The following is a 24372-nucleotide window of genomic DNA, read 5'->3' as shown; positions in this document are numbered from 1 at the left end:
ATACATTTTTTGTTAATTAATGAGCTCTCTTGTCGCATTGTGCAGTGTTGTAAACTCCAGTAAGAAACAGTAACATTCAGGACACAAAGGCATAACGCTGCAGGATTAACAGGGTCCACATGGTTATCTACATGGAAACACAGGTGTAGGAAAGTTCCAGCATTTTATTATTGAAAACTTATTATTGTAGTCAACATTTTAATTACATGAAAATCAATGGAGATTAACAGAACAAAACAGTATATAAAGTTGTGTCTGAGGGGATAAAAGTTAAGTTTGAGCTCGGGTATAAAGGAAAAAAAGTGTTCAAGCTGGAGAAACAAATAGCTGAAGTCATTCAGGCTACAGCTGAACTTCCATCCTACTTTAATCTCTTTATAATTGGGAATCAAGTGCAGAAAAGACAAGCTGTACAGCAATAAGGCCAGGCCAAGACAAATAAAACATTTAAAAATTCACAACTTATGTCAAACTGATCCCAGAACCAAGGAGGAGACTAAGGCGGATCTGAAGAGGAGTTTCAGTACTATAAACATCCCAAAAGAGGCTTAACCGTCAGTAACCAGCAGCATAAAGACCACCCCTCCCCGGATTACCAATAAATCACATTAAACATTCAGGAATAAAAGGAACTAAGTGTTGGTTATGTGTGGATGTTTAGTTTTATCTGTTGTGTGTAACAGAGTCACAGCTAACTTGTGACCAATATTATGAGCCTTTGCTCCTTAAAACTAGCAGATAAAGAATCAACAATCATATATCCAAAGCAGATTGAGGGTACGAGCATAGTGTTGCTAAAAACAGTAGATTGAGACATCAGTATAAATCTTTACACACTCTCGGCACCAACAGTGTCTGAAAGAGATAAAGGAAAACATATCATTTAGTTTGAAAAGGTTTGACTTTTGTACAGACAAAAATAGTGGCTCGTTCCTGTATGGACGTAGACATGGGAGACAGTGTCCTGGCTTTTGTAGGGTGTTTGGCAACTACACAAACAAAAGTGTAATACTGACTGACACGGACTGTAATCCATACCTGGTTCCTTCAGTGCATGTGCATTTCCCACCAGCCCAGTCAGCGATTCAGTGTTCCCATTGAGGATCTCTACAGACAGGTTGTTATTCTGCTGCTCCTCCACTATTCTCTTCTGTAGTTCCTCCTACAGCACACAGTATATTATTAGATGTTAACATGTTTTCACTGGGATTTTACACCTCAAATTCCCTTTAATTTATGTTAAATATACACATCTTGTGATTGTTTCGTAGGTTAGCTGTTACACACCTCACACATGACTGTAAGCTGCAATGGCAAATCATCCACCTTCACAAAGTCTTCCTCGTCAGATTTCTGACTGGTGTTACCTGAGCCCATCTCCTGCATCAATAATATGGATCAAATCAGAACACAACAGCAACAATACAGAGCAAAGTATCCAGTGTGTTACTGGTGACTAATGGTGCTTTTATGAATGATGATGATGATGATGAATACAAATATATTGAGATTGAGATGAACATTTATAAGCATCTTCAGCTTGGACTTACATCTACATTGATCATGACTGGTGACTCTGTATCAGGGCTGCTAGTGGCGTTTGACTCCTTGGGGACTTCCTGACCGTGAGAGATCGCAGAGCTTTCTTCTGAGGCGGCAGCTGCGCCAACTTCACTCTCTGCCTCGGGACTCTGGCACGCTGCAATGTCATGCTCCTCTTCTGTGGAGTCCACAATCCCTACTGACTTTTCTACAGAACAAAACAAAATAAAACCCATGTGTAATAAAAAAAAAAAAAGATGATGGACTAACAAAGGGTCTAAAAATACATGATTTTTTTAAGAGAAAAAGCCAGTTTGACATTTTCAAGCTTGATGGAAAATTCCACAGAAAATATCAAGGAGGCCTCACCACCATCATTCTGTGAACTCATCTCTACAGTTTTGGTCTCCTGGGTTCCACTGCATGTTGTCCCCTGAAGACACAATTACCCAGGTCAGGAAAATGTGTTGAATATTCTAAAAGGTATGATTGTTTATGAAACAAAAACAAACATCTGTGACTATCGTAATATCGACCTCTTGCTCCACCGCTCCATCAGCGGAAGCCTGCAAGGATGTTTGGACATCGACAGGTCCAGCTTCGAACTCCTCCATTTCCTCCTCCTCGTTCTCATCCTCTCCACTGCCGTAGTTTGTCAGGGCCTGAGTCTCTGCTTTGGAAAGACCTGAAAGAAAGACAACACACAAGGATAAGTGTTAATTAATACATGCATGTATATGTATATACATAAAATTGCATTTAGGAAGAAAAAGAGTAAGTGAATAGGAATTGGTACATATTTTTATTTTAAAAAAGGTTGTGACCTTTTTTAAAAGCATGAATTAGCATTACACTGTCAAGTCTTGAGTTGTTTTTTAAGAATTAAGTAGGAGTAAAGTAGCCTGGGAGGTTTGGTACAACTAATTTAAAAATCCCTTATCCTGATATATACAGCATACACATGTTGGAATGAATTCGAAAAAGATAAAGGATAAAGGGGTATAAAAGGATAGAAAAATAAAATATTTTAATATTTTCACTCACTGATTGACAAAGGTATTCCTTGTCCATCCCCTTCATCCTCATCTTCCTCTTCAACCTCTGAAGCTTCACTGCTCCTGCTGTTCTTTCTCTCCGTCTGCAGGTAAAGCCCTTGGAGAGTTGAATCACCTTCCTGCTCAGCCTCATCTTGGTCCTGGAAGAACAAATAGAGATTAGATTATTGTAACACAGATTACTGGTGTAATAAGTGGTATTTACAATTTCATCATCAGTATTAAAATGACTGACCTTGTCTTCATCTGTGTAGGCTGGAGAAACGGTTTTATCACCCCCAGCTGCTGTATTTTCCTAAATGGAGGAATAAATGAATGCACAAAAGTAAAATTGGTCTCATTCAAATAAATTTTCTGTGCTACATTATACATAAACACATACGTTTATTATATTAACCAAAAATACAAAGTGGGAATAGGAAAAAAAACAACTAACCTTGAGATTATGGTTTCCTCTACTCGTTTGCTCGGGCCTCTTCTTATTTTTGTGTTTGGCTGCCAAGGCAATGCTGCTGCTGTTGTCCAAATCCTGCATGAGCCTGAAGAAGGCGAGTTCATTGAAGAGGATCTCTGAGATCTCCACCAGCAGGTCCTCCCCACAGTCCTTCAGAGTACGGCCCACAAATTTACTAAGAGAGTCCTGGAGCAAGATAAGAGAGTGAAATGTCAGACAGACTGTTCTTCATTTGTTCTACTTAAACATATCACCTGCACCTGAAGAACCTGTTATCTGCGCTAGTAATACCTGCAGTATGCCTCCCAGCTGTCTGTGGAAAAAGCGGACAAACTCTTTGCTTTCATCGTTCTGTTGGGTGAGAGTGAGAACCATGCGCCGCACAGACGTCAACAGCTGGAGGGAACACACCTCATCCATGTTCTCCTAATAAAAGAAAACAAGAACATTACAGAGTGATTTCACTCTTCACTTGCTGTTCACATTCACAGCGGTGCGCCCAGTACTGACATTCAATTTAAGCCTAAAAACCTTTAAGAATTCATTACTAACAAGGACATTTTTTAATAAGTTCCATTCAAGTATATGAAATTCATATATTTTCAAGTTGAGTACATTCTCTGCTGGCACAAACCTAACAACATTGCACCCTGCAGCTCCCTGTATTGGTTACCTACCTTAAGGAAAGGAATGACTTCTGTCATGATGGCTTTGATCTGACGATCCAACTGCTGGGTGTCAATCTGAGGGCACCGCACATCACCAGCTGCAGCTCCTGCTCACAAATAACATTATTTTATTCAACAATCCTGCAAAATTAAATAGCAAAGTGAAAGACAATGATTGTATTGCAACAGGTTTTTGCACATTCCAGCAGGCTTATATGATCGGGTACCTTCCACTTGGTCAGCGAGGTTAGGAGAAGGATGTTCAGCATTTGAGACTTCAGAGCCACCTGCACCTGCAGTGCTGGCGTTGCAGGGGTTAAACTCAGCTTTAAGCTTCATGCGCTCATACTCCCTAATCCTGGCCAGAGCTTTGTCTAAATGAATCACCGTGTTGCCTATCAGAGCAGCAAAGAAAGGAGAGCGGGGGAGTGAAAAAAAAGAGACAGAAATGGGATCCAAAAAGTTCAAAATCAATGAAGCAAGAGAGAGGAGACTGTAATGGATATTAATGCATCTGTAACCAGGTTTACACTACAGGATCAAAGTATGCCAGCCTCACTCCTAATCTATGTCAATGAAGTTCCCAAAATCTGAGAGTCCATTTTTCATTGCCAAACAGTCAACGGTTTGTCCAAGGTAATATTGTTTGGCCACGTAGTATTGATCCTGAGGTGTTACCTGGTTGGTCTACCAAGACAAGCCCCGAGTAGTCCTGCTTGGGAAGGTGGGAAGGGGTTCCTCAATTAAATATAGTTAAAGGCTATAAGCAAAGCATATCAGATGTGGAAAGGGTTTCTAATAGGTATACGTTTTTACAAGCTTCAGCCCCTTTTTTCCCCAAAATAAAATGGTCCATGTGCATAACAATACCCAGATCATCATTAGCAAATGGTTCCAGGTTGGAAGAGGTTGACATGGTGCTCTCATTGTCCAAAGATTCAGCATCATCCCTCTTCTTCATCGTGTCCTGTGTGAGCCTCAAGTTTTTCTCCACCACCTCCTGAAAAAGGTGAAGATTCTGTTACAAGGCACTCACAGCATATATCTGGTATTTTCAAAACCAAAAAGGTTTTACACCCAGTTGTTTGGATTATAGAAGAACGGATGATTCATCACAGACCCACAGTCTAAAATCTCCCTAAAAAATTCATAGAAGCAAGACACATTTCCAGCATATACTGTAAACAACAGCAATGGTGGCTTCTCCTAACTTGAAAAATTAGACATTTCATCCATCAGTGTTGAACAAAGGCATTATTTGGACATACAAAAGGCCTGGCTCCCAATTAACATAACCCTGGGGACCACGGCCTAGAACAAAGAACACATGTCTAATCTGGCAAAAGAGTCGTGGAGAGATGAGGGTCATTTCTTTATAGACAGGCTTCAGAAGTCTTGCTGTCAAGTTAAATTCAAAGACAATGAAGATCGAGGGAGGGGAAATTAAAATCAGAGAATAAAGAGAGACATGGACGGATGAAAAGAGACAAGGCAGGGAAGGATGAAAGGAGACATGGCTGAGAGAGAGAAACTAATGAAAGATGTATTGAAATGTAGAAGGGGAAGCATGGGGTAGGATGACAAAAAAAGATTGAGTGAAAGACTTCAGGACTGGTAGAGGCATGTGAGAATGCCATGCTGGGAAGCAATAATGTGTCTCTTACTGCATCACTGGTAGCCAGACTCTCACTGGGTGTGAGCTCAGACTGCGAGCCTGCAGCCCACGCTACAGGACCAAGAGGGGGCAACTGGTCCTCAGCTGCACTCTTCTCTGCCAGGTGCCTGGTCACTATGTCCTGGCAGAAAACAGGAAGAGATAATGTCATCGTGCAAAGTTCTCAAGGGGACTTTGTATTTCTTTTAGGGCTAGGCTCAGATTACAGACGATGGATTTCTCACTCACACATATACATTAGGGCTCTCTACTATGCATCTACCTCCTTACCGGCATGCATACTGATGTTACATTATTGGCAAAGCTAAATAACACTTCACTGAATTATTATATTTTAACAAGAAAACAAAATAGATAATCACAAGATAAACAGTGCAATCTTTTACAGCATATACATACTATGCCAAAAGCACTGATAAAGTAGAATGAGGGATACTTTTCTCTCTTGTCTCCTTGATTTCCCTGACTTTTCTTATCTCTCCACCAGACCCCAAATTCCCATTTTTCCTCCTCTCAATTATCTCTCCTGCAGGTCTGGTCTGCTCCGAAAGCAGAGACAATTGTTCCAGACGCTCTTGAATACGACCTCTCAAAATATAAAGATTTCAAACGATCGAGACATTAAACAGTTTGAGAGATCAAAATCTTATCTGTAACCACATGACCGGATAGTCTGTGCCACACAATCCTTATGACCTAGAATCCGGATAGGAACACAACCCATGTTTTCTTTCAGGGCAAAACAGGGGGTAAGTTAGTCTAACTATCTTGGAATCTTGAAAAGGATATGTCCATACTAGATCCAAACAGCAGTTGAACACTGACACAGATAAGCTTTAAGCAGTTATACGTGTCTAGACTTACCTGTAGGGAATACAGTGCCCTCTGCCGTAAGTAGTCCGTGTTGAGAAGCTGCAGCTCATGGAAGAGCTCGATGAGAAAGTGGGGACGGGATTCGTTCTGGGATATCAAAGTAGCCACTTCAGAGTAGATAGTCTCCCTCAGTGCCTCGAACAGCGAAAAGTCGCTGCTTGCATCTACAGGTTCAATATTTGACAGTATGATTAGGTGGATACTTGCATAATCTCACCCATGGAGTAAAAAAAAACAAAACAATAGTCTTCCCTCTAACTCAGAAGCTTTGGTTAAGGTTAAGCCAAAAATAGAACATGCATGGGATGTCTAGGTGACCAAATGATGGATTTGTGAGTTTACCTGGTGCTTCTGTGCATGCAATTCTGTTAGAGAGGAAGGGTGTTCTCCAAGCATAGGCTGTGAGTAAGATAAATTAAAGTGACAAAGTAAATCAACCCAAAATTAAAATGGAACACGTGGTCATGACAAATGTGGAAAGAAATGTGAATTAAAATGACACCAGATGAACAAGATGTTATAATTACACAAAAAAACAGCAGAATAAAATAAAAGCCAAATGCAGATATTAAATGCATACAAAGAGAAACAAAGTATACAGACACAAGAGGGGTGAAATGTGTGCATAACATTCACTACAAGTAGTTTGACCCATACCAGAGGAGAGGTCATTTCGTTTGTTCCCAAGCTTAGTTTTGCTGTCAAGTTTCTCTTGTGTCAGCTTGTCCAACAGACTCTTATTCTGATCCTTCTGACGAGACAGGGGTGCCCTCTCCTGGGCAAAGTCTGCAGTACTGCTAACGCTGTCACTGTCGTGGCCTGAGGAAAACACAAAAAAGAAATACATGAAAAACTGTTTGATTTCTCCTAATTTGGTTACAGCATAAAATACAGAAGATCCAACTCCATTTCCACACCTTCACTGTTCTTGCTGTGCCCTTTGCTCCTCCTGCGACGACTCTTAGAATTAGGTGTCTTGCTTCGGGAGGCCAGGTTGGCTTGTGCAGAGGCCTTGCGTCCGGCCTTAAAAGTCTTTGTGATGGTGGTGGGATCAACGGGATCAGGCATGCTGCTGAAGCTCTCCTGTGAAGCCCTGTCAAATTCTTGTGGACGGGAGTGGCGGTTGGCAAAAGTGGGGGAGGAAGAGGGAGACTCTCTGGGCTCCGGTTTAGATTGGTGATGCTGGACGGTGTTGTTTGCATAGGCGGTGTTAAGCCACCCAGGCGCTCTAAAAGGGGTCACATGGAAAATAAATATATGAACAATGATGTTTTCATGAATAGATATAGATTCAAACTAAAAATTATGGTCATACCCTCTCTCTGTAGAGGTGTTAAGAGGAGAGCGCTGCAGCGGAGGAGGGAAACTCATGTACTCTGTTTTTATTGAAGTGTTGGGGTCTAACTGCTGCTTCTGTTGGTCAGGGGTTGCCTGACCTGCTGCACCCTGAGGGAACTCACCCATGGGAGCAGGGAAGAGTGGATATAAGCTAAAGCCTGCAGAGTGAAAGAAAGAAAAGAATAATTAAGTGTTAATGGTCGAAAAAAAATCTATTAAATCATGACAGTTTGGCCTTTCATTTCTGCACTAATTGAAAAAGAGTACAGAGAAAAAAATATCCATTCTATATTTAATTTATGGAGCATTCACATTTTCTTGTATTGCCGAGATTTTCATACATGCAATGCCCTATTAAAGGTCATACTTTTATTGATTTTAGAATAGCCAGGCACTCAACACATTGTAACCAAAAACCATTTCAGCTGATCTAAACCAACACTGTAAGTCTTGTCTTTTGAGCCTCATTTATATGTTTTAGCTTGCTGTTGCTTCCAACGGATATCATCCTGGATAGGTTTTATGTGAGAATTAAGCTCATAAATATGCATGTCATACTGGGAGGGAATGGGGATATGGCAGCAGTCGACATGTTGTTGGCAGAAGGATGCAGGGCTGAGGAGAAGGGGAGGAAGACACCAGGAGAGGCTGAGGGACCAGAGCTGGATTCCTGGGATGAGCCCTGCTTCTGTGTCTGCCAACCTGCTGCTGAGGATGACGCCTGCTGATGCTGCTGTTGCTGCTGTTGCTGCTGACGAAGGAGGTCGTTCAGGACCTGCTTTAGTCTGAAGGAAAAAGTATGACAGATTATAGACCATTTAATTTAATTTAATGATGAACTACTTGATAGAAATAAAAGCATGATTGTATACTACTGTTTTCACCTTTGCACATTGTTTTGCTGCCACGCCAGTTGGGTGTAACACTGGTTGAGCTGGTGCATGACCAGGTGGACCTGTGGTGACGACAGGTTGTTGGGTAACACGCTGTACTGACCTGTCAGCAGGGTTTGTAACATATAAGAGAGTGTCTGTGGAAGAAGGTGAGAGACAAGAACGGTATTCATTTTTTATTTGTTTCATTATGTTTAAAAAAACAAAGTAAAAAGGCACCTAAACAAAGACATGATAGAAAGCAAGTTGAGGACATTGACTGCACTGACAATTCCACTATGGCTTCAAATTAAATCTAGTGCAAGGTTGTGTCAGTTATCAAGGTCAGTGTCTGTGTATGTGCATGTATTTGTTCAGTGCACCAACCTGCTGGTCCTGCAGGAGTGTCTGATACATGCTTGTGCTGAAGTCCAGCTGTCTCTGCAGCTGGCTGACCTGTTCCTGCCAGTGACATGAGCCCTCGGCGAAGGAGAGCTCAGAGGCCCAGCGCAGGTTCTCTTGCCGCCGTGCACCTCCATGCTGGCTCGCAGACTGGTTCAAACTTATGGACTGCTGCTGCTGCTGCTGCTGCTGCTGTTTGGCCTTAGTCTTATTATGAAGAGATTGAGTCCCACTACCCTCACCTGAGAAGGCTGGTGGAGGCTTCAGGTTGCTGAAGACCCAAAAAGGTACATTACACATTATTTTAAAAGACAGATTATAGATATCAGTACAATGCAATTCCTTCTATGTCCACCTTGTCTGACCTTGCTTGGTTCTTCCTGTTACTGTAAGAGCACTGGTTCCTGCTGGATGAGTAGATGTGGATGTCGTCATCTGAGCTGCTCTCTGCACAATCTTCCTGCTCCTCTTCTTCTTCCTCAGCACCCATCTCTGAGCGATATTCATCCTCATCTTCATCCTCATCATCTAGGTGGCAGGGAGTGGAACCCCATGTGGCCATTGTCCTAATAAGACACCAGCCAAAATGGTACAAAATGTTGCCGTCTATGGAATAACTATTCGTGTAAGCTTGTTCTCCAGCTAAAAAAAGAATATACCACTAAGTAAGTCCAATCACAACAGCTCTCACAACATGCATAAAGGCTCATGTTGAACAATGTGGTTACTGTACGGGTTCTGCCGGTTACCTGCAAGAATTTTCTACTTTACTTTTAAAATATGTAAAATAACTAACAGCTGACTTATATCTTTGCCCGTGGTGAAACAGCCCCCTAGAGCGGTATGTCTCCTACCTCTCGTCCCTACTGACAGGTTGTGAGGGTGTAGCAAGGCCTTCTTGGTCGTCAATCCGCTGGGGAGAGTCACCGAGACCGCTACGCCTCTGGTGTTCAGCCATCAAGCACTCTAGATGCTTCCTGCGCTGTCGTAGCTCCTCCCGCAAGATCTGGTGGCGACGCATCTCTGACCAAAGCTGCTGACGATGCAAAAGGGGGAACAACTGTAATTTGTGCTGTTCAGAAAAGTACAGATCTAATTTTGCCATTTGACCAGTGGTAGCTAAGGGTCTTTGTGTGTGAAAGGTGGAGTCTGGTACCTCATTGTCAGTAACTGAAGAAGTAGCTGCTTCTGGAGCAGTGGGTTTTAGCACAGCGGAGTTGGTTTTGAGTCCAGGGGAAGAGGAAGCCTGGACAGTGGCCGGAGTGGAAACTGCAACAGGAACCTTCCTCAGCAAGCCCTGCTGACTTATTGTGCTTGACACAGATGACTACAAAGGAGAGCACACAAAGTTAAAACGGCATATTTTCCAAATACAAATGTGCATTAATTATGTAACCGTGTACAGAAAATATTTACACTCTGTTGCCAGTTTATTATTAGGTACACCTAAAACTAATGTAGTCTAATACGAAATCCTGTGCAATAAATCTTACCCTCATGAAGGTTATAATGTTAAGTTTTAACTACTCTATAAAGGTTTTGATTTAACTGTGTTGTAATTTTGGAAGCTGTAATTCTTTCTTTACTGAGAGGTGTTCCTTTTCTTTTTAGTCGACACCGGATTTTCTTTTCAACATACTTCCATTTCTTGTCACATATATTATTTTAGATTCTGTTCTTCTACTTTATATTTAAGCAAGACAGGAAACCTGTGTGTGTAATGTACCTGGAGGTCAGGGCAAGCCCACTGCAGGTCCTGGATCTTGCCCTGGATTTTAATGAGCCTCTGGCGCTCTTCATGGAGCTGCTTCAGCTCCTGCTTCTGCTGACGTAGCTTCTCCTCATACAGCTTCTCCCTGTGTCCAGAATAGTTTTAATGCAAATTAATCCAGGTCAAAAATCTATCAAAATAATGTTTTCGGACACAAGGAAAATCAGATCTTTTAAATCTTACCTGGCCTTGCTGGAGAGACTGAGTTCTCTGGGATTCTGTTTAGATCCAGAGCCCAACAACCCAGCCATGGTGGCTCTGGTATTATTTGGCTGTTGGTGTAAAACTTCATCCTCATTAGCTGTTGTGCCATCTGTGTCATCACTCTGGATACAGACACACACAATTTACACAATGTTCAGTTTAAGATTGTGCCAGTGTTTCTGTAACAGAAAATGTCTAATTCTTGATGCACAGAGATAAACACCACCTCAGCTGTTAAAAAAATAAAAATCCAACCTAAAACACTTTTCTGCTGTTAAAAAATAACCTTTTCCTTGCAATCATAGGCTCAATATTTGTTTTAAGATGTTTTTATTCTTGTACCCATAAATAAGTGGCCAAACAAGATGTAACATGTAAGGTTTAATGATCATCAATGATTTCATTCTGGTAATCAAGGAGTAACACCTACATCCCAGTCTTTTCTATTCTGTCAACTGCCTCACCTGAACCATGGCCACCAGCTCCTGAAGCTGCCGGAGTTTCTGCTTCGCCGTCTGTCGATGAACCTTCTGTATAAAAGATCCATCGTTCCCCAGGCTGCTTCTTCGACTAGACCCTGATGCCTCGCTGTCTGGAGCCACAGCCTGTGCCCCTTCATCATTATCAAGACCGTCTTCATCGTCATCGTCATCCTTCACCTGATTATAGGGAGTGTCTCTATTGTACTGGCACTCTAAATGAGAGCAAGGCCATTGATATATAATTTAGTTCCAGTTAAACACAGTTAGTCTATAAATTATATCATTTAAATATATCACTCGTGTCTCTTGTCTTCTTTAAATTTTGCATTAACACAGAACACGGACCTTCAATGACAAACTCCTGAAACCACAGCACACTTTTACAAAAGCCACATTACCAAACTAAAACTGTAATTTGTTTTTTATTTAAAATTGTATCTCAGATGTCAAAATTCATGGACTTGGCAGTTAATTTTGAGGACGTTTTCAAATAATTTAGATTTATTGTTGTTGTTTGAAAAGCATTGTGCCTCTGCCAACACAAGCATGAATGAGGAGACCATTTTAAATACAAGCAAATGGATGGATAACAGTCTGACACTTCTGACAAATGCAATGCCAATAGTTTTTACAATATTAAGGGACTTACCGTGCATGCTAACAAACTAAAACTACCACCGTATCAATGTTACTACTTTCAGTTATATCTATATCATCAAATCTTTATGCCACCCATTTACCTTTCAGGACAATAATACACAATGCATACTCAAAAAGAAGATTACCATCAGCTGTAACATGGATCTGTGTATGTGTGTGCATGAGCGTACCTATGGCTGAGGGGATGTTGAGACTGCGGAGGTTGGCTGCTGACCGATTGTTGATCTCACGCTCAGTGTTGAGTCTGCCATCGCGGTTGTTAGTAGCACTGCTCCTGACACTGCGCCCGTTGGTCAGGCTGTTCAAGTCTGTCCAGTTCCCACTGCGCTGTGTGTTTCTAAAGAGACAAAGTGCACTAACTGTTACAGACACATCACAATACCAGTAGTAGAATTACACAGTGTGACCTAATGCTAAACACCATTATACTGTAACTTGGGTCGAACGGTAACAAACCTTCCCCTCCCATTGGCAGTGGTTTAGTGTAATTTCATAATTTGAACACAAACTGAATCTGTGTATAGTGTTGGGTTGCAACAAACAATTATTTTATCATCGCTTAACCTTCTGATTGTTTTCAATTGTTCATTTGGTCTAAGAATTTCCTAAAGCTACACAATTTTCTGTTTAATGTGTTGTAACGAAAAGCAGCAATTAAGTAGCTAAAACCATCCAATGTTTGGTATTTTTGCTTGAAAAATTTACTCAAATTTTTACTTTTATTTGTTCCAATCGACTGATTGACTAATTGTTCCAGTTAGTAGAATAATTAATCTCTTGATAAAAGTATCTATTTAGACAAACACACCTGATGTTAGTTACAGGATGACGGTTCTCCTGCTCAGAGTCAAACATGGCCTCAAACATAGAACTGTCCTCTGTCTCATCTTCCTCCTCCTCATCGTCATCATCATCCTCTTTCACATTCTCATTGACAGCATCCACCATCATGTCAGAAGTCTGCTCATAATACTGAACCAATTCCCGGAGTTCATTCAAACGCTTGTGGACCTCCTTTAGCTTCCTGTTGGGAGTAGGAAAGAACAACAACCGTATGACTGAAATGTCAATGTATACTAGTGCTTAATAATTAAAAAGCTTATGTGACACGCCAGGACACTGTTACTGTCTCCCCAGTGTCAAAGTACAAAGTTGCCTACGGAAAAGTGTCTAGGTCAGGGACACATTAGCAAAGCCTGAAACTTGTCAACAGGAGGACATGTAGGTTTTAAAAAAGTTTCTCCACAGCACCCTATATTACACCACCCACACTCTTTACAACTCTGTGCTGCTGATATTTGACCTGCCTATTCAACAGCTTGAAGCTGTGTGTTTTTGTGTGTACCTGAGCTTGTCTGTGGAATTGGAGCTGTCCTGTTGTTGCGTGAGTGAAGGATGAAAGGAAGTGGAAGCTGAGGCCCCATTAGAGCAGATAGCAGATGGACAATCTGAAGATCCTCCCATGCTCAGACTGCACTGTGTTGACAAGCCACGACCTGAAGGGAACCACATGCAGTTCATCTACACTTTATAGAGAGAAAAAAGCCACAGAATGACTGCAATAAAAAGGCCTTAAAAACATTCTTACATGAGTTATTGTTGAGTGTCTGGTCTCTGAGTGAATGCAGCTCCTGTAAGATCTTGTCCATGGTTTGTTTTTTGTCTTGGAGTTCTTGGAGCTTAGTGAGTTTGGCACTGGCAGCTGTTGCCCCAGTGTCTAGGCCAGTGTGGGGACCAGAGGCAGAGTGGAGGAGAGGCCTGTGTTGAGGTGGACCAACAGCCTGGGGGGCCCTAGACCAGCACACCTCTCTAGAGAGGGAAAGGCTCTCTGCCTGCCGACGGTTGTCTGGCACTGCTTTAGTCTAAAATAAAAAGATAATGGAAAACTTGTTTTTAAACAGTTTAGACAAATTTCTTGATAAAATAAAAGAAGTTGACATGACTTGTCAAATGATAGACTAGACTATTATTATTGTTATTTATTTAAAACTGCAGTACATGAGTGAAACGCCAGTTCAATGTTTGAAATATTTCTAGGTGACATAATACTATTATTAAGGAGATTATTATAACAGATGCAGAGTCTATTGTACCTTAGAGTCATGTAGCTGGTTGTGGAACCGTTGGATCAAATCGTTCAACTCATCATTCAGTTCTGATGTGATGCTCAGGCCTGAAACACTGCCTGTGGTTTCTGTGACAACTTATGACAAAAGCAAATGTCAAAGGAATTAAAGATAGGAAAAATATTTGTTTAAGTTAAGTGACACTGGTGCATCTCTGTATGCAAGGGGGAAAAAAAACCCCAAAACAACTACTGGTCTGCACTTGATTGTGAATGGGTGGATTATTGTGCATCTCACCAGTGTCTTCAATGACAGCAAGTGCTTGTTCTGCACTGTCCTGCATGGCCATTAGTGCTTCCTGTCGGCCCTGCAGGGCTCTGAGCTGCTCCTGCTGCTCCAGCATCTTCTTTAGCAGCTCGTGCTGCTTACGCAGATTCTCCAACTCTTCCTTCTGGTCAGCTCGAACAGTTTCTGGCCCACAACCCTACACAATTTACACCCACATTGCATTACAAACATTGAATCTACCAAAACTGCAACAGTACTACAGTGCTACTCAGCAGAAAAGGTAAAAGAGGCTAGTTTCATTTGCAGCGCTGGTACCTGACTAACCTATGCGATAAAAGCAGACGAAGGACACAAATCGTAGTTTTTTTCCTAGTAAAAACTTCTTACTTTTAATAATAATAATGGCTACACATAATGCAACTAAGACAACTGACAATGGTAGAAAGTGGTAGATTTTTAGAAACAGTCCACAAATATACACACCGTTGCATTTGAAGCATCTGAAGAACGGACCTCAATGTTAAGAGAAGTGCTCTCTGCCAATGAACCGGAGCCCACTGCAGAGTCCAGGGTCCCTACATCATCCTCCTCATTCTCCCGTGTCTATAGAGATAGATAACGAAGAGCCAGTGACTCAATGATAGCAGAATAGGAAAGTATGCAGTTCACCATTTTGTCCAACGATTGCTCGCCATAGTAAAGTAACATCTTAGTAACCGATAAGGATTTGAAAAGGAACATGCTCCCCTAAATGTTCTATATATGGGAAAGCCTGCATGTGCGAGCTGTTTAAATATGTGGGAATTTAGGGCGCAAAAAACCTGCAGTGAATTTATTGTCTCTTGCAAATACTGCTATATATTTCACAGAAAGGCTTCAGTCAGGGCAAAATGATACCAAACACAAAACAAAGCTATTCCATAGTAACTGAAGGCAGCATGCTTCTGAATGTCCTAATTTTATCATCACATGAAACATGACATGACTGTTGAAGTAATTGAGGCCAAAGGGAAGACTATCATTAAACATGCATGTATCTGGCAAGTTGCCCAGATAGAAACACAAGCAAGTTCCATTTCAACCATAAATTAAGTAAACGTGAAAGAACACATTTTATTGAAATTATATACCTTTGTCTGACAGCTTAAGAAAAGCAAACTAGATCAATAGAAAAAAAGATAGAAGAAATAAACGACAGGCTAACCAGCATTTTCTGCAGGAACCGTAAATAGGACTTCTCCTGCTCCTTGAGGTGGTCAATGAGATGGGAGAGACGCTCCACGTTGGCCGGCACATCATTCTTCTCCACCAGGTCATCCCGCATGGAGCTGGCCTTACTGATGTACTCTCGGATCTGCACCAGTTTGCTCACCACCTGAGACCGCACAAAGGGAGGAGGGTGGTGTATGGGTGTGGGTTTGGAAAGAGTAAACGAAAAGAAGATAAAGACCAGTATAAGGAAAGGTGAGCGAGCATCTGTAGCGACAGCTCAGGCTGGGCGAAATAAGGGCAGAAAGGGGGTTGGGCAGAAAACTCACTGAGCACCAAGGGTGGCATATTTATAAATTGCCCTAAATACAGCCTAGTTTCAGCTAAACCAGCTCTCCCTCACTTTCATCCTAGTTCTGGATTTACAAAGTAGTCTGGAGTGCACCGATACATAGATAATGCTATATGTACATCTAAAAGGGATTTATTAAAAATGTTTTTCTTTGTTGTGAAGAAGGAAAAATCTGTTATGTTAAGTTTTACATCTTCCAAAAGATGTCACTAAAGAAACAGAATTTACTGATTTCACCTTTACATTTGTGAAGACACAAAACACTTCCTGAAAAAGAAAGCTTATTAAATCTAAGGATGCACGATAATTATCAGGACATATCAATTATCGGCCAATATTGGGAAAAGTACATTATTTTAAATTATCAGGATAATTAAATTACAGACGATAAATTATCAGTTGATATTAATAATCTTTTATTTAGAATTATTTTATTCTTAGACTTTATGTTTAATGAAAGCCAAAATATGTTTATGAAGTTGTTTCATGAACTTGAAAAGATACAACATGTGAGGAGTCAGAACTGTTGTTTGTTATTGTTGTGTTAAGAGTAGTGATGTCAGTCAGATTTGGTTAGACCAGGGAATCTTAAATCTATATCTTTTTAACCATACTAACGGCATTATTCTAGGGATGGCTGTCTGTCTGTCAATTACTTTTCTCCAGACTGAAACATCTGGACAAAAACTGGGTTGTTGTGAAATTGTGTATAGATATTCATGATACCCAGAGGATGAATCCTAATAACTTTGGAGATCCCCTGACTTTCCCTCTACGGCCACCGTGACGTTAATAATTGTGGCTAAGAGTGTACTAAGAGTTCTAGGAGCATCTTGACAATTATTAGATGAATTGCTATGAAATTTGCTGCAAATATAGAAAGTCCCCTAGAGGATACATTTTACTTTGTTTGGCGATCCTCTAGGCCAGTGGTTCTCAAATGGGGGTACCGTACCCCCGGGGGTACGTGAAGGCACTTCAGGGGGTACGTGAGATTTTAAAATATACATATATTTAAAAAGTAGCATTCATGCAAAAATCCTTTAAAAATAATTATTTAATAAATATTTCAGGAAAACATAAGTATAAGTTCATAAAATTAATTTTATATTCAGTAGGCTATTCAATTTCATTATTCTAAAAACCCAGAGTCTCCCCCATACCAGGATGGTTCGACCCAACCTGGCATATGCCACCTGGCATCACCTGTCAATAACTTGAAGCGTAGCAGCAATTCTTTTGAAAACACGGAGGGACAAGTGGCAAAGAAGGCCAAACCAGAGCCGGCCAAATTCCGGCTGTATCTTGAAGATTATGTTTTAATTGGATTTACGTCCACAAGTTGCAACCCACCCAAGGCACTGTGTTTTTTCTGTGGGGAGAAATTAGCTAACAGTAGCATGAAGCCAGCAGCGTCATCTTAAGACAAAACATGGATGTCACGTTGGTAAGCCACCTGACTTTTTTAAGAGGAAACTGTCTGAATTCAATGAAAATATATTTTAAGATGATAAATATTTTTATTTTTCATTTTTAGCAATTTCTGCTTTTTAAAATTAAGTTAATGATTTATTTTTGAGAACAGATCTTTACTATGATCCCAAAAGAGGACACTTTATATTGATAATTATTTTTATGTGCACAAATCTTTATTCTTTTTTTTAGTTATATCTTTTTATTTCCAAATAGTTCAAGAGAGACCACTACAAATGAGCAGTGTTTTGCACATTTATGGAGTTTTCAATGGTTCAGTTTATAGTTTTAAATAGTTATATGGTCACTGTTTTCACTACATTAGTTTGAATCACTACATTTTAGTGATGAGAAATATTTGCCATAAATGTAGTCATGGATTATTAACATTTAAAATGTTCGAAATAGTTTTTTTTTTTTTACAAATGTTTGAATTTTGTATGTGTTTATCAGTTCCAAAGTTTAATAAATCAGACACTGATGGCACAGTGCTCTGTTTTAAGTCTTTTTTTTTTTTTTCAACCAAAAATGCTTTGCGCTGGTTAGGGGGTACTTGGCTGTAAAAATATTTCACAGGGGGTACATCACTGAAAAAAGGTTGAGAACCACTGCTCTAGGCCACCAGCAGGTCACTTACTCAGTAAAATATCTCAGCATTTACTTGTTTCTACCACTACTAGATTTGGGTGTTTTTGAGACCAGCATCTCATTGTTCCACTCAGTTCTCACTACAAATCACACGATAAGTGATCAAGTGGAAGTTAAACAAAAATAAGAGCAGACTAAAATCTTAGTAACAAAAAAAAAAAAAAAAAAAACGTTACCTGGCTGCTGTCTATTCTCGGCTCTCCTCTCCCATATTGTCTGTGCGCTAAGGGCCCTCTCTCGGTGCTACCACGACTGAGCCTTGGAGTATCCTTGGTAGGAACCAAAGGGGTTAATGTATCCCTGAGTCCTGGGCTTTGCTTCTTAGTTTCCTTGGTGATAGCTGGCGTGGCTGGGGCAGAGGAGGAGGGAGGCAGCTCCTTGCTTTTGTTAGTGTTTACATGCAGAGGTAGGAAGTTGTAGGGCTTCTTATTCTCTCCCGCTAACTGCCGCTGGTTGTTTGCCGCTGTGACACGCCCCTGGGAGTCACTGCCAATGCTCCTCTAAGTAAGAAAAGAAAATATAAGTCAGATAAATCACCACTCAAGAGTTTAGATATTTTCTTTTAAAAATTAAGACAAGGTCAGCCAAACAACTCTATATCAAAGTATGAAAAATATTCTGCTATCGCTTCACCTACTGCCTGCCAGTGCATCACAGCAATGCACTGGCATTTCACTGAACAAGAACTACAACTTTTTATTACATTAGATTTTTATCCCATGTCCTTGATATTCCACAACAGGCACTAGTAAAATGTGAGACATGAAAGGAATAGCTATATGTCACTTGTGTCATAAAAAAAATTAATTAAAAAAACTTGTATTCCTGGGATGTCAATTAACAACATTCACCACACTAAACAAATAGAATTTCTCATGTAGTACAGCAGCCTTTTACCTCATCCAAGTCTGTGAAATTGATTCGCTGACGCAGCTTGTCCAGCTCAGCCTGGTCCGGGACAGACATCTGGGTGGTGTATTTGATGTGGGGGAAGGAATGAGGAGTGCGTGCTCTCCTGCGACCAGCCCCAGGGGTGGACTCTGGCGAAATATCATTAGTCAGGCGGCTCTCCGCCACCACAGCTGATAACTTCTTCTTGTTCTTCTCTGAAGATCGGTTGGCTTTTTTCTGCTGTACACCCCAATCCTGATCAACAGAAAACATATTTGCATATAATTTATAAACATCATGGCATCCATAAGCCAGGAAAGTGACAAGACAAAACAAATTTTACAGCGCAACGTGTACTTCACCTTTTGAATTACACAATTATAGTGAAGATGACTGTATAATAAAAGCAGAAAGTGTTCCAATGGTAACATAACCTGGAAATGAAACAAAAAGTATTTCGTTCTGACCAGCACTTACCATGTTGTTGAGTCTATCTTCCAGGCTGCCATTGGTTACAGTCCAGTTGTGCAGCTCTTCTGCACTGTCATCAAAAGGAGTGCCTCCAGTTGCCATGTCACCCACTTGGAGATTGCTGGAATTCACAACAAAATGCATAATGGTCACAACACGGAAACCAAAGAACTAAAGACAAGTTACACAAGTCTGCATTAAAAACATTATGGTAAAATCTTACAGTTAAGGAGACTGCTTGCTTGAATTGACAACAAAAGAGGACACACAGGACCATAGAACAACAAACACATAAAAGCTTATATCTAACGTTATATCGTGTATTTCAGGAGAATATGTAAACATGTCAGACCTGACTGAAGTTAAAACCCGTCAATAAAAGTTAACATTAACCTTAAAACTCAGCGTTAACTGCCACTGTTACATCTCTGTAACGTTAACGTTGCGAAACTTGGCTAACAAATAGTCAGCCATTAATAAGAACACACCGTGTTACAAACTGACCTGCCTATTAACGCCAATGTTAATAACGCAGACAGGTTTCGTGAACCCAGTGTTATCGCTAACAGTCAACGTGAGCTAACACATCAAAATGCGTCATTTCTCCCCAACAGCCGTTAACTTTAAGCAACCGTCAACTCTCCAATCACGACCCGCCGGAGAACATCAGCAGGGTGACCGTGAGGCTACTGGCTATGTGCCCCGTCTGTTAACGTTAACGACCGTTGGGGAGGGTGGGGGTTAGTGTGGCCCGCTCGGGTTCCCGGGTGGAGAAAAAAAAACAATGAGACATTCCCTCCACCTCGCTGCTCCCCGCGGGGACGTTAACGTTAGCTGCAGACAGAAAGTGCCGCAATAACAACACCTGTAGTTACCTGAAAACACACGTTTAAAACACCGCACCCAGCCCGTTTTTCTGTCAACTTTACCAGCTTAACACTGGTGACCTAGTTCCGTTCCACAATCGCCATGGCAACCCGATCTGCACCTAACTAACCCGCTGGTTAACATGACTCCCAACCGTGTGTCGATCAAACACCACAGCATTCAACGTTAGCGTTTATATGCTGTCGATCGAAAACAAATAATCACAACAAAAATAAATAAAACGAGTCGCCAAAGTTGCCAAGCTTGCCGCGGCAGCTCACCAATGCTACCTAGCTCGCTAACAGCTGCTCACCGCGGAGCTAACTTTAAATGCCTCGGTAAAAGTTGAAGCAAACAAGCATCCGAGCTTGCGTTGACGGTAGCAAAGCCACACTTCAAGCGCACATATTGGGGTTAGTTATCGCACTAAGCTACGGTTTACAAGCGGTCGGGACTGACCAACATTAAGATTAGCGAACCACAAACGCAGCAGTGTAAAAATACTGGCTTTTAGTCGTGTTATTTTAAAAAAAAAACTGCGCTTGCTAAGTTAGCTTGCAATTTTAAGATAAGCGGCATCGTTGCTGTTACCATTCAGAGTGAACGTGGAGGAAGCGTCGTTGCCGGGCACTTCATATATCACAGTAACGGTGGAGGTTTTTACAAATTATCTAATGTGTCTGGTAAAAGTCATTTGATAAACAATAACGTCTTATCTGTCTCAAAACGCAGCAACTCAAGGATGTGATCCTGGCCTGATTTAAACACTCCCGTACAACAGGGGGCGGTATACAGCAGCTTCTAGCCCGGTAACTGATCTTCGACCACGGGAAGCGGTAGTGTTGTCTTTCGCCGTTCGTTTGACGAAGTTGTGGATCTTAACGTAGAGTATGGGTGTCTAAACTGGCGTGAAGAAACCACACAGCTAAATATTTTTTTTCCCACATCGCAATTCTTCGTCGATTAATATCGGATTTCGATAAGAAGGTTTCATTTTTACATCCGGACTGAGTGAGTTGTGTCGTCGTTTAGCCACTTAGCCTTCAAAGCTAACGTGAGCTAGTTAGCGGAGGAAGACTAGCAACATTTTTTTGCTGCCATTATCGACACGCTGCAAGATAGTGTTATTAATTTAATTTTAACTGTTGTAACCTACAGAGGGGATAATGGGATCGTCTAAGAAACATAAGGAGAAGAGTCGCGACAAGGACACCGAAGAGCGCCGTCGTGAACATAAGAAACATCGCCACAAGGACCGAGAGAGAGACGCCTCCGACCGGGATGGGACTCGGGATAAAGAGAAACGAAAACGCTCCAGGTCCAGAGAAAGAAGCGGACGGGAGGGACGGGAGAGCCGCAGCAAAGGTGAACGAGGCAGCGGGGAGCCACGAGTGAAGAAGGAAAAAGTTGATCTTGGATATGATGAAAGCAATGCAGAACCTGCGCCTCAGTCTGCAAGCGGAGACGCATCTCTCAGCATTGAGGAGACAAACAAACTCAGAGCCAAGCTGGGTCTGAAGCCCCTGGAATTAAATGAGAACAAGAAGGAGCTCGGGACCAAGGAGGAGCCACTGGTGGCTGAAACCATCAACCCTGTCCTCATCAAGCAGCAGAAAGAGATGAGAGAGAAGCTTGCAGCTATGAAAGAAAAACGGATCCAGAACCAGAAACTGGGTAAAGTCAAGACCCTAGCAGATGATGACTGGCTGGATGACACATCCGCTTGGGTTGAGAAAAGCAGAAATCTGGCAAAAGAAAAAGAAATGGCAGAGAAAAGAGCAAAACTTCTGGAAGAGATGGATGAGGAGTTTGGCGTCAGCAGTCTGGTAGAGGAAGAGTTTGCACAAAGTAAAAAGGATGCCTACACGTCTCAAGATCTAAAGGGACTCAAAGTGCAGCACAAGGTGGATTCCTTCAACGAGGGCCAGACAGTCATCCTGACCCTTCAAGACAAAGGTGTACTTGAAGAGGAGGAAGATGTGCTTGTCAATGTGGGACTGGTGGACAAGGAAAAAGCAGAAAAGAATGTGGAGTTAAAAAAGAAAAAGCCAGATTACAAGCCCTACGAAGAGGAGGAAAGTGTGGATGACATGGTTACGTTTAAGACCCACTCTGTTCTGTCAAAGTACGATGAGGAAATTGAGGGTGAAAAGAAAAAGAGTTTCCGGTTGAATACAGGGGGCTTTGCCGATGGGGAGCGAGAGCGGGAGATTCAGGCCATGAGAGAGGCTCTACGCAATCAAGCCCAGTCATTGGAAATGCCTTCTCTCACTATTGCCTCTGAGTATTACACACCTCAGGAAATGGTGGGCTTTAAAAAGACAAAACGCCGTGTGAAGAAGATCAGGAAGAGGGAGAAGCAGACAGCTGCAGATGAACTTCAACTCGATGACACTCGCAGCACTGATTTTGGCTCCAGGACACGCGGTCGAGGCCGCAAGCAGGCGGATGAAGATGTCGTGGAAATAAAGGAGGAGGAAGAGGAGCAGGAAGAGAGCAGGTTGCCACAGGACATCCCCCAAATGTCTGATGACATCAGAATGGCAGAAATGGAAATAAGCGACGAGGACGACTTCACGCCTCCTGAGCCAGCTGTACTGGAGGAGGATGAGGCGGAGCAGGAGCTGCAGAAACAACTGGAGAAGCAGAGGAAGCTGAAGCAAAAGCAGCTTCTCAAAGACTCTGGGGAGAAGGTGGCACAGCAGATTAAAGTGCTCGCTAAAGACGACCCTGAAAATGATCCAGAGAAGAGGAACAACATTGTTTTCAATGCCACCTCAGAGTTTTGCCGAACTCTGGGTGATATTCCAACGTATGGCCTGTCAGGCAACAGAGAGGACCAAGAGGACATTATGGACTTTGAACAGGAAGAAGAGAAAGAGGATGCTGGAGATTCCGACTCAGAAATGGATGAGAATGTCGGATGGAGCACAGTCAACTTGGATGAAGAACAGAAACAACCAGATTTCTCCACAGCCTCTGCCACCATTTTGGATGAGGAGCCCATTGTCAACTCCGGCCTAGCTAATGCCTTGCTGCTGTGCAAAAACAAAGGTCTATTGGACACTCAAATGCAGAAGGTAGCCCGTGTCAGAGCACCAAAAGGCGCCTTGCCAAATGACAACTACTGCATTGAGGACAAGATGGGCTTTGATGACAAGTACAGCCGCAGAGAAGAATACAGAGGCTTCACTCAAGACTTCAAGGAGAAGGATAGCTATAAGCCCGACGTCAAGATTGAGTATGTGGACGAATCTGGACGGAAACTCACTCCAAAAGAAGCCTTCAGGCAGCTTTCACATCGATTCCATGGGAAAGGGTCTGGAAAGATGAAGACTGAGAGGAGGATGAAAAAGCTGGAGGAAGAGGCACTGCTGAAGAAGATGAGCAGCAGTGATACTCCTCTAGGGACGGTGGCTTTGCTTCAAGAGAAGCAGAAATCTCAGAAGACACCATATATTGTGCTTAGTGGGAGTGGGAAAAGTATGAATGCAAACACCATTACCAAATAAGTTTTGGGGGGGAAGAGTGAATTACCTTTAACACAAACACACACACACACACACACACACACACACAGATATACACAGGATGTTTTAAGTAAAGTAACTGCTTCAAATCAATGCCTAATTCCTACAAGCTGCATTGTTGTAGTAAAGAATTGTTGAATAAAGTCAATACCAATGAGAGAAATGTCTTTTCATTTTCTGTGTTGCTAATTTACACGGTGAGGAGCAATCGTCAGAGGGAGAATATTGTTTTAATGAGACTCTAGATTTCTTGATGAAAGAGTAGTGTCAAGTTTGATTGTCTTGTTTTAGTTTCATGACAACTATTGCATATGTTGGGGCATGAGGTTAGGAACCGGTCCAGTAGTGATGAACAAGGAGAAGAAGTATTTATCCAAGAAGTTTGAAATGCATTGAGGTTCAGCTTTAATGTGGTTGGCAGCAGATCTAGAATTATAGTGAATAAAATAATGCAAAATTAAAACACTGAAAATGCCTTTTAAAACCCATATTAATGTTTCCACTTCTATAGTTTCATCCTAACTATAAATATTAAATATTAATGCACAATGTGTAAGATAATACTTTACAGGAAGTGAGCC

General features: G+C 41.6%; 2 protein-coding genes across 9 annotated transcripts; one reads left to right on the top strand and one right to left on the bottom strand.

The window, feature by feature from the left end:
* Nucleotides 1–146: 146 nt before the first annotated feature.
* pcm1 (pericentriolar material 1) lies at nt 147–21018 on the bottom strand. Of its 7 annotated transcripts, none has more exons than XM_051386222.1 (40): nt 20853–21017; nt 19401–19515; nt 18930–19178; nt 18209–18532; nt 15555–15725; nt 14834–14953; nt 14360–14546; nt 14090–14199; nt 13585–13858; nt 13342–13492; nt 12805–13020; nt 12167–12333; nt 11319–11548; nt 10834–10976; nt 10606–10735; nt 10036–10206; nt 9734–9915; nt 9245–9445; nt 8865–9150; nt 8490–8635; nt 8164–8390; nt 7583–7763; nt 7185–7495; nt 6925–7086; nt 6610–6666; nt 6259–6431; nt 5384–5515; nt 4590–4719; nt 3947–4114; nt 3729–3826; nt 3343–3477; nt 3034–3237; nt 2833–2892; nt 2587–2737; nt 2079–2227; nt 1912–1975; nt 1551–1750; nt 1288–1380; nt 1039–1162; nt 147–855 (listed from the first exon to the last, which is right to left on the bottom strand). In XM_051386222.1, the coding sequence occupies exons 2-40, from the start codon at nt 19494–19496 to the stop codon at nt 830–832; spliced, it is 6399 nt and encodes a 2132-aa protein (XP_051242182.1). In that variant the 5' UTR covers nt 19497–19515; nt 20853–21017; the 3' UTR covers nt 147–829. The 7 variants fall into 7 exon arrangements, with proteins under 7 accessions (XP_051242182.1, XP_051242185.1, XP_051242184.1 ...); XM_051386225.1 differs by having other exon boundaries at nt 9734–9912; XM_051386224.1 differs by lacking the exon at nt 20853–21017 and adding an exon at nt 20270–20605.
* Nucleotides 20657–23954, top strand: sart1 (spliceosome associated factor 1, recruiter of U4/U6.U5 tri-snRNP). Of its 2 annotated transcripts, none has more exons than XM_051386252.1 (2): nt 20657–20674; nt 21420–23954. In XM_051386252.1, the coding sequence occupies exon 2, from the start codon at nt 21428–21430 to the stop codon at nt 23771–23773; it is 2346 nt and encodes a 781-aa protein (XP_051242212.1). In that variant the 5' UTR covers nt 20657–20674; nt 21420–21427; the 3' UTR covers nt 23774–23954. The 2 variants fall into 2 exon arrangements, with proteins under 2 accessions (XP_051242212.1, XP_051242211.1); XM_051386251.1 differs by lacking the exon at nt 20657–20674 and adding an exon at nt 21095–21272.
* The last annotated feature ends 418 nt before the right edge of the window (nt 23955–24372 follow it).

Source organism: Dicentrarchus labrax, unplaced genomic scaffold (genome assembly GCF_905237075.1).
Source record: "Dicentrarchus labrax unplaced genomic scaffold, dlabrax2021, whole genome shotgun sequence".
Taxonomy (NCBI): domain Eukaryota; kingdom Metazoa; phylum Chordata; class Actinopteri; family Moronidae; genus Dicentrarchus; species Dicentrarchus labrax.
This window is presented reverse-complemented; position numbering and strand designations above follow the sequence as displayed.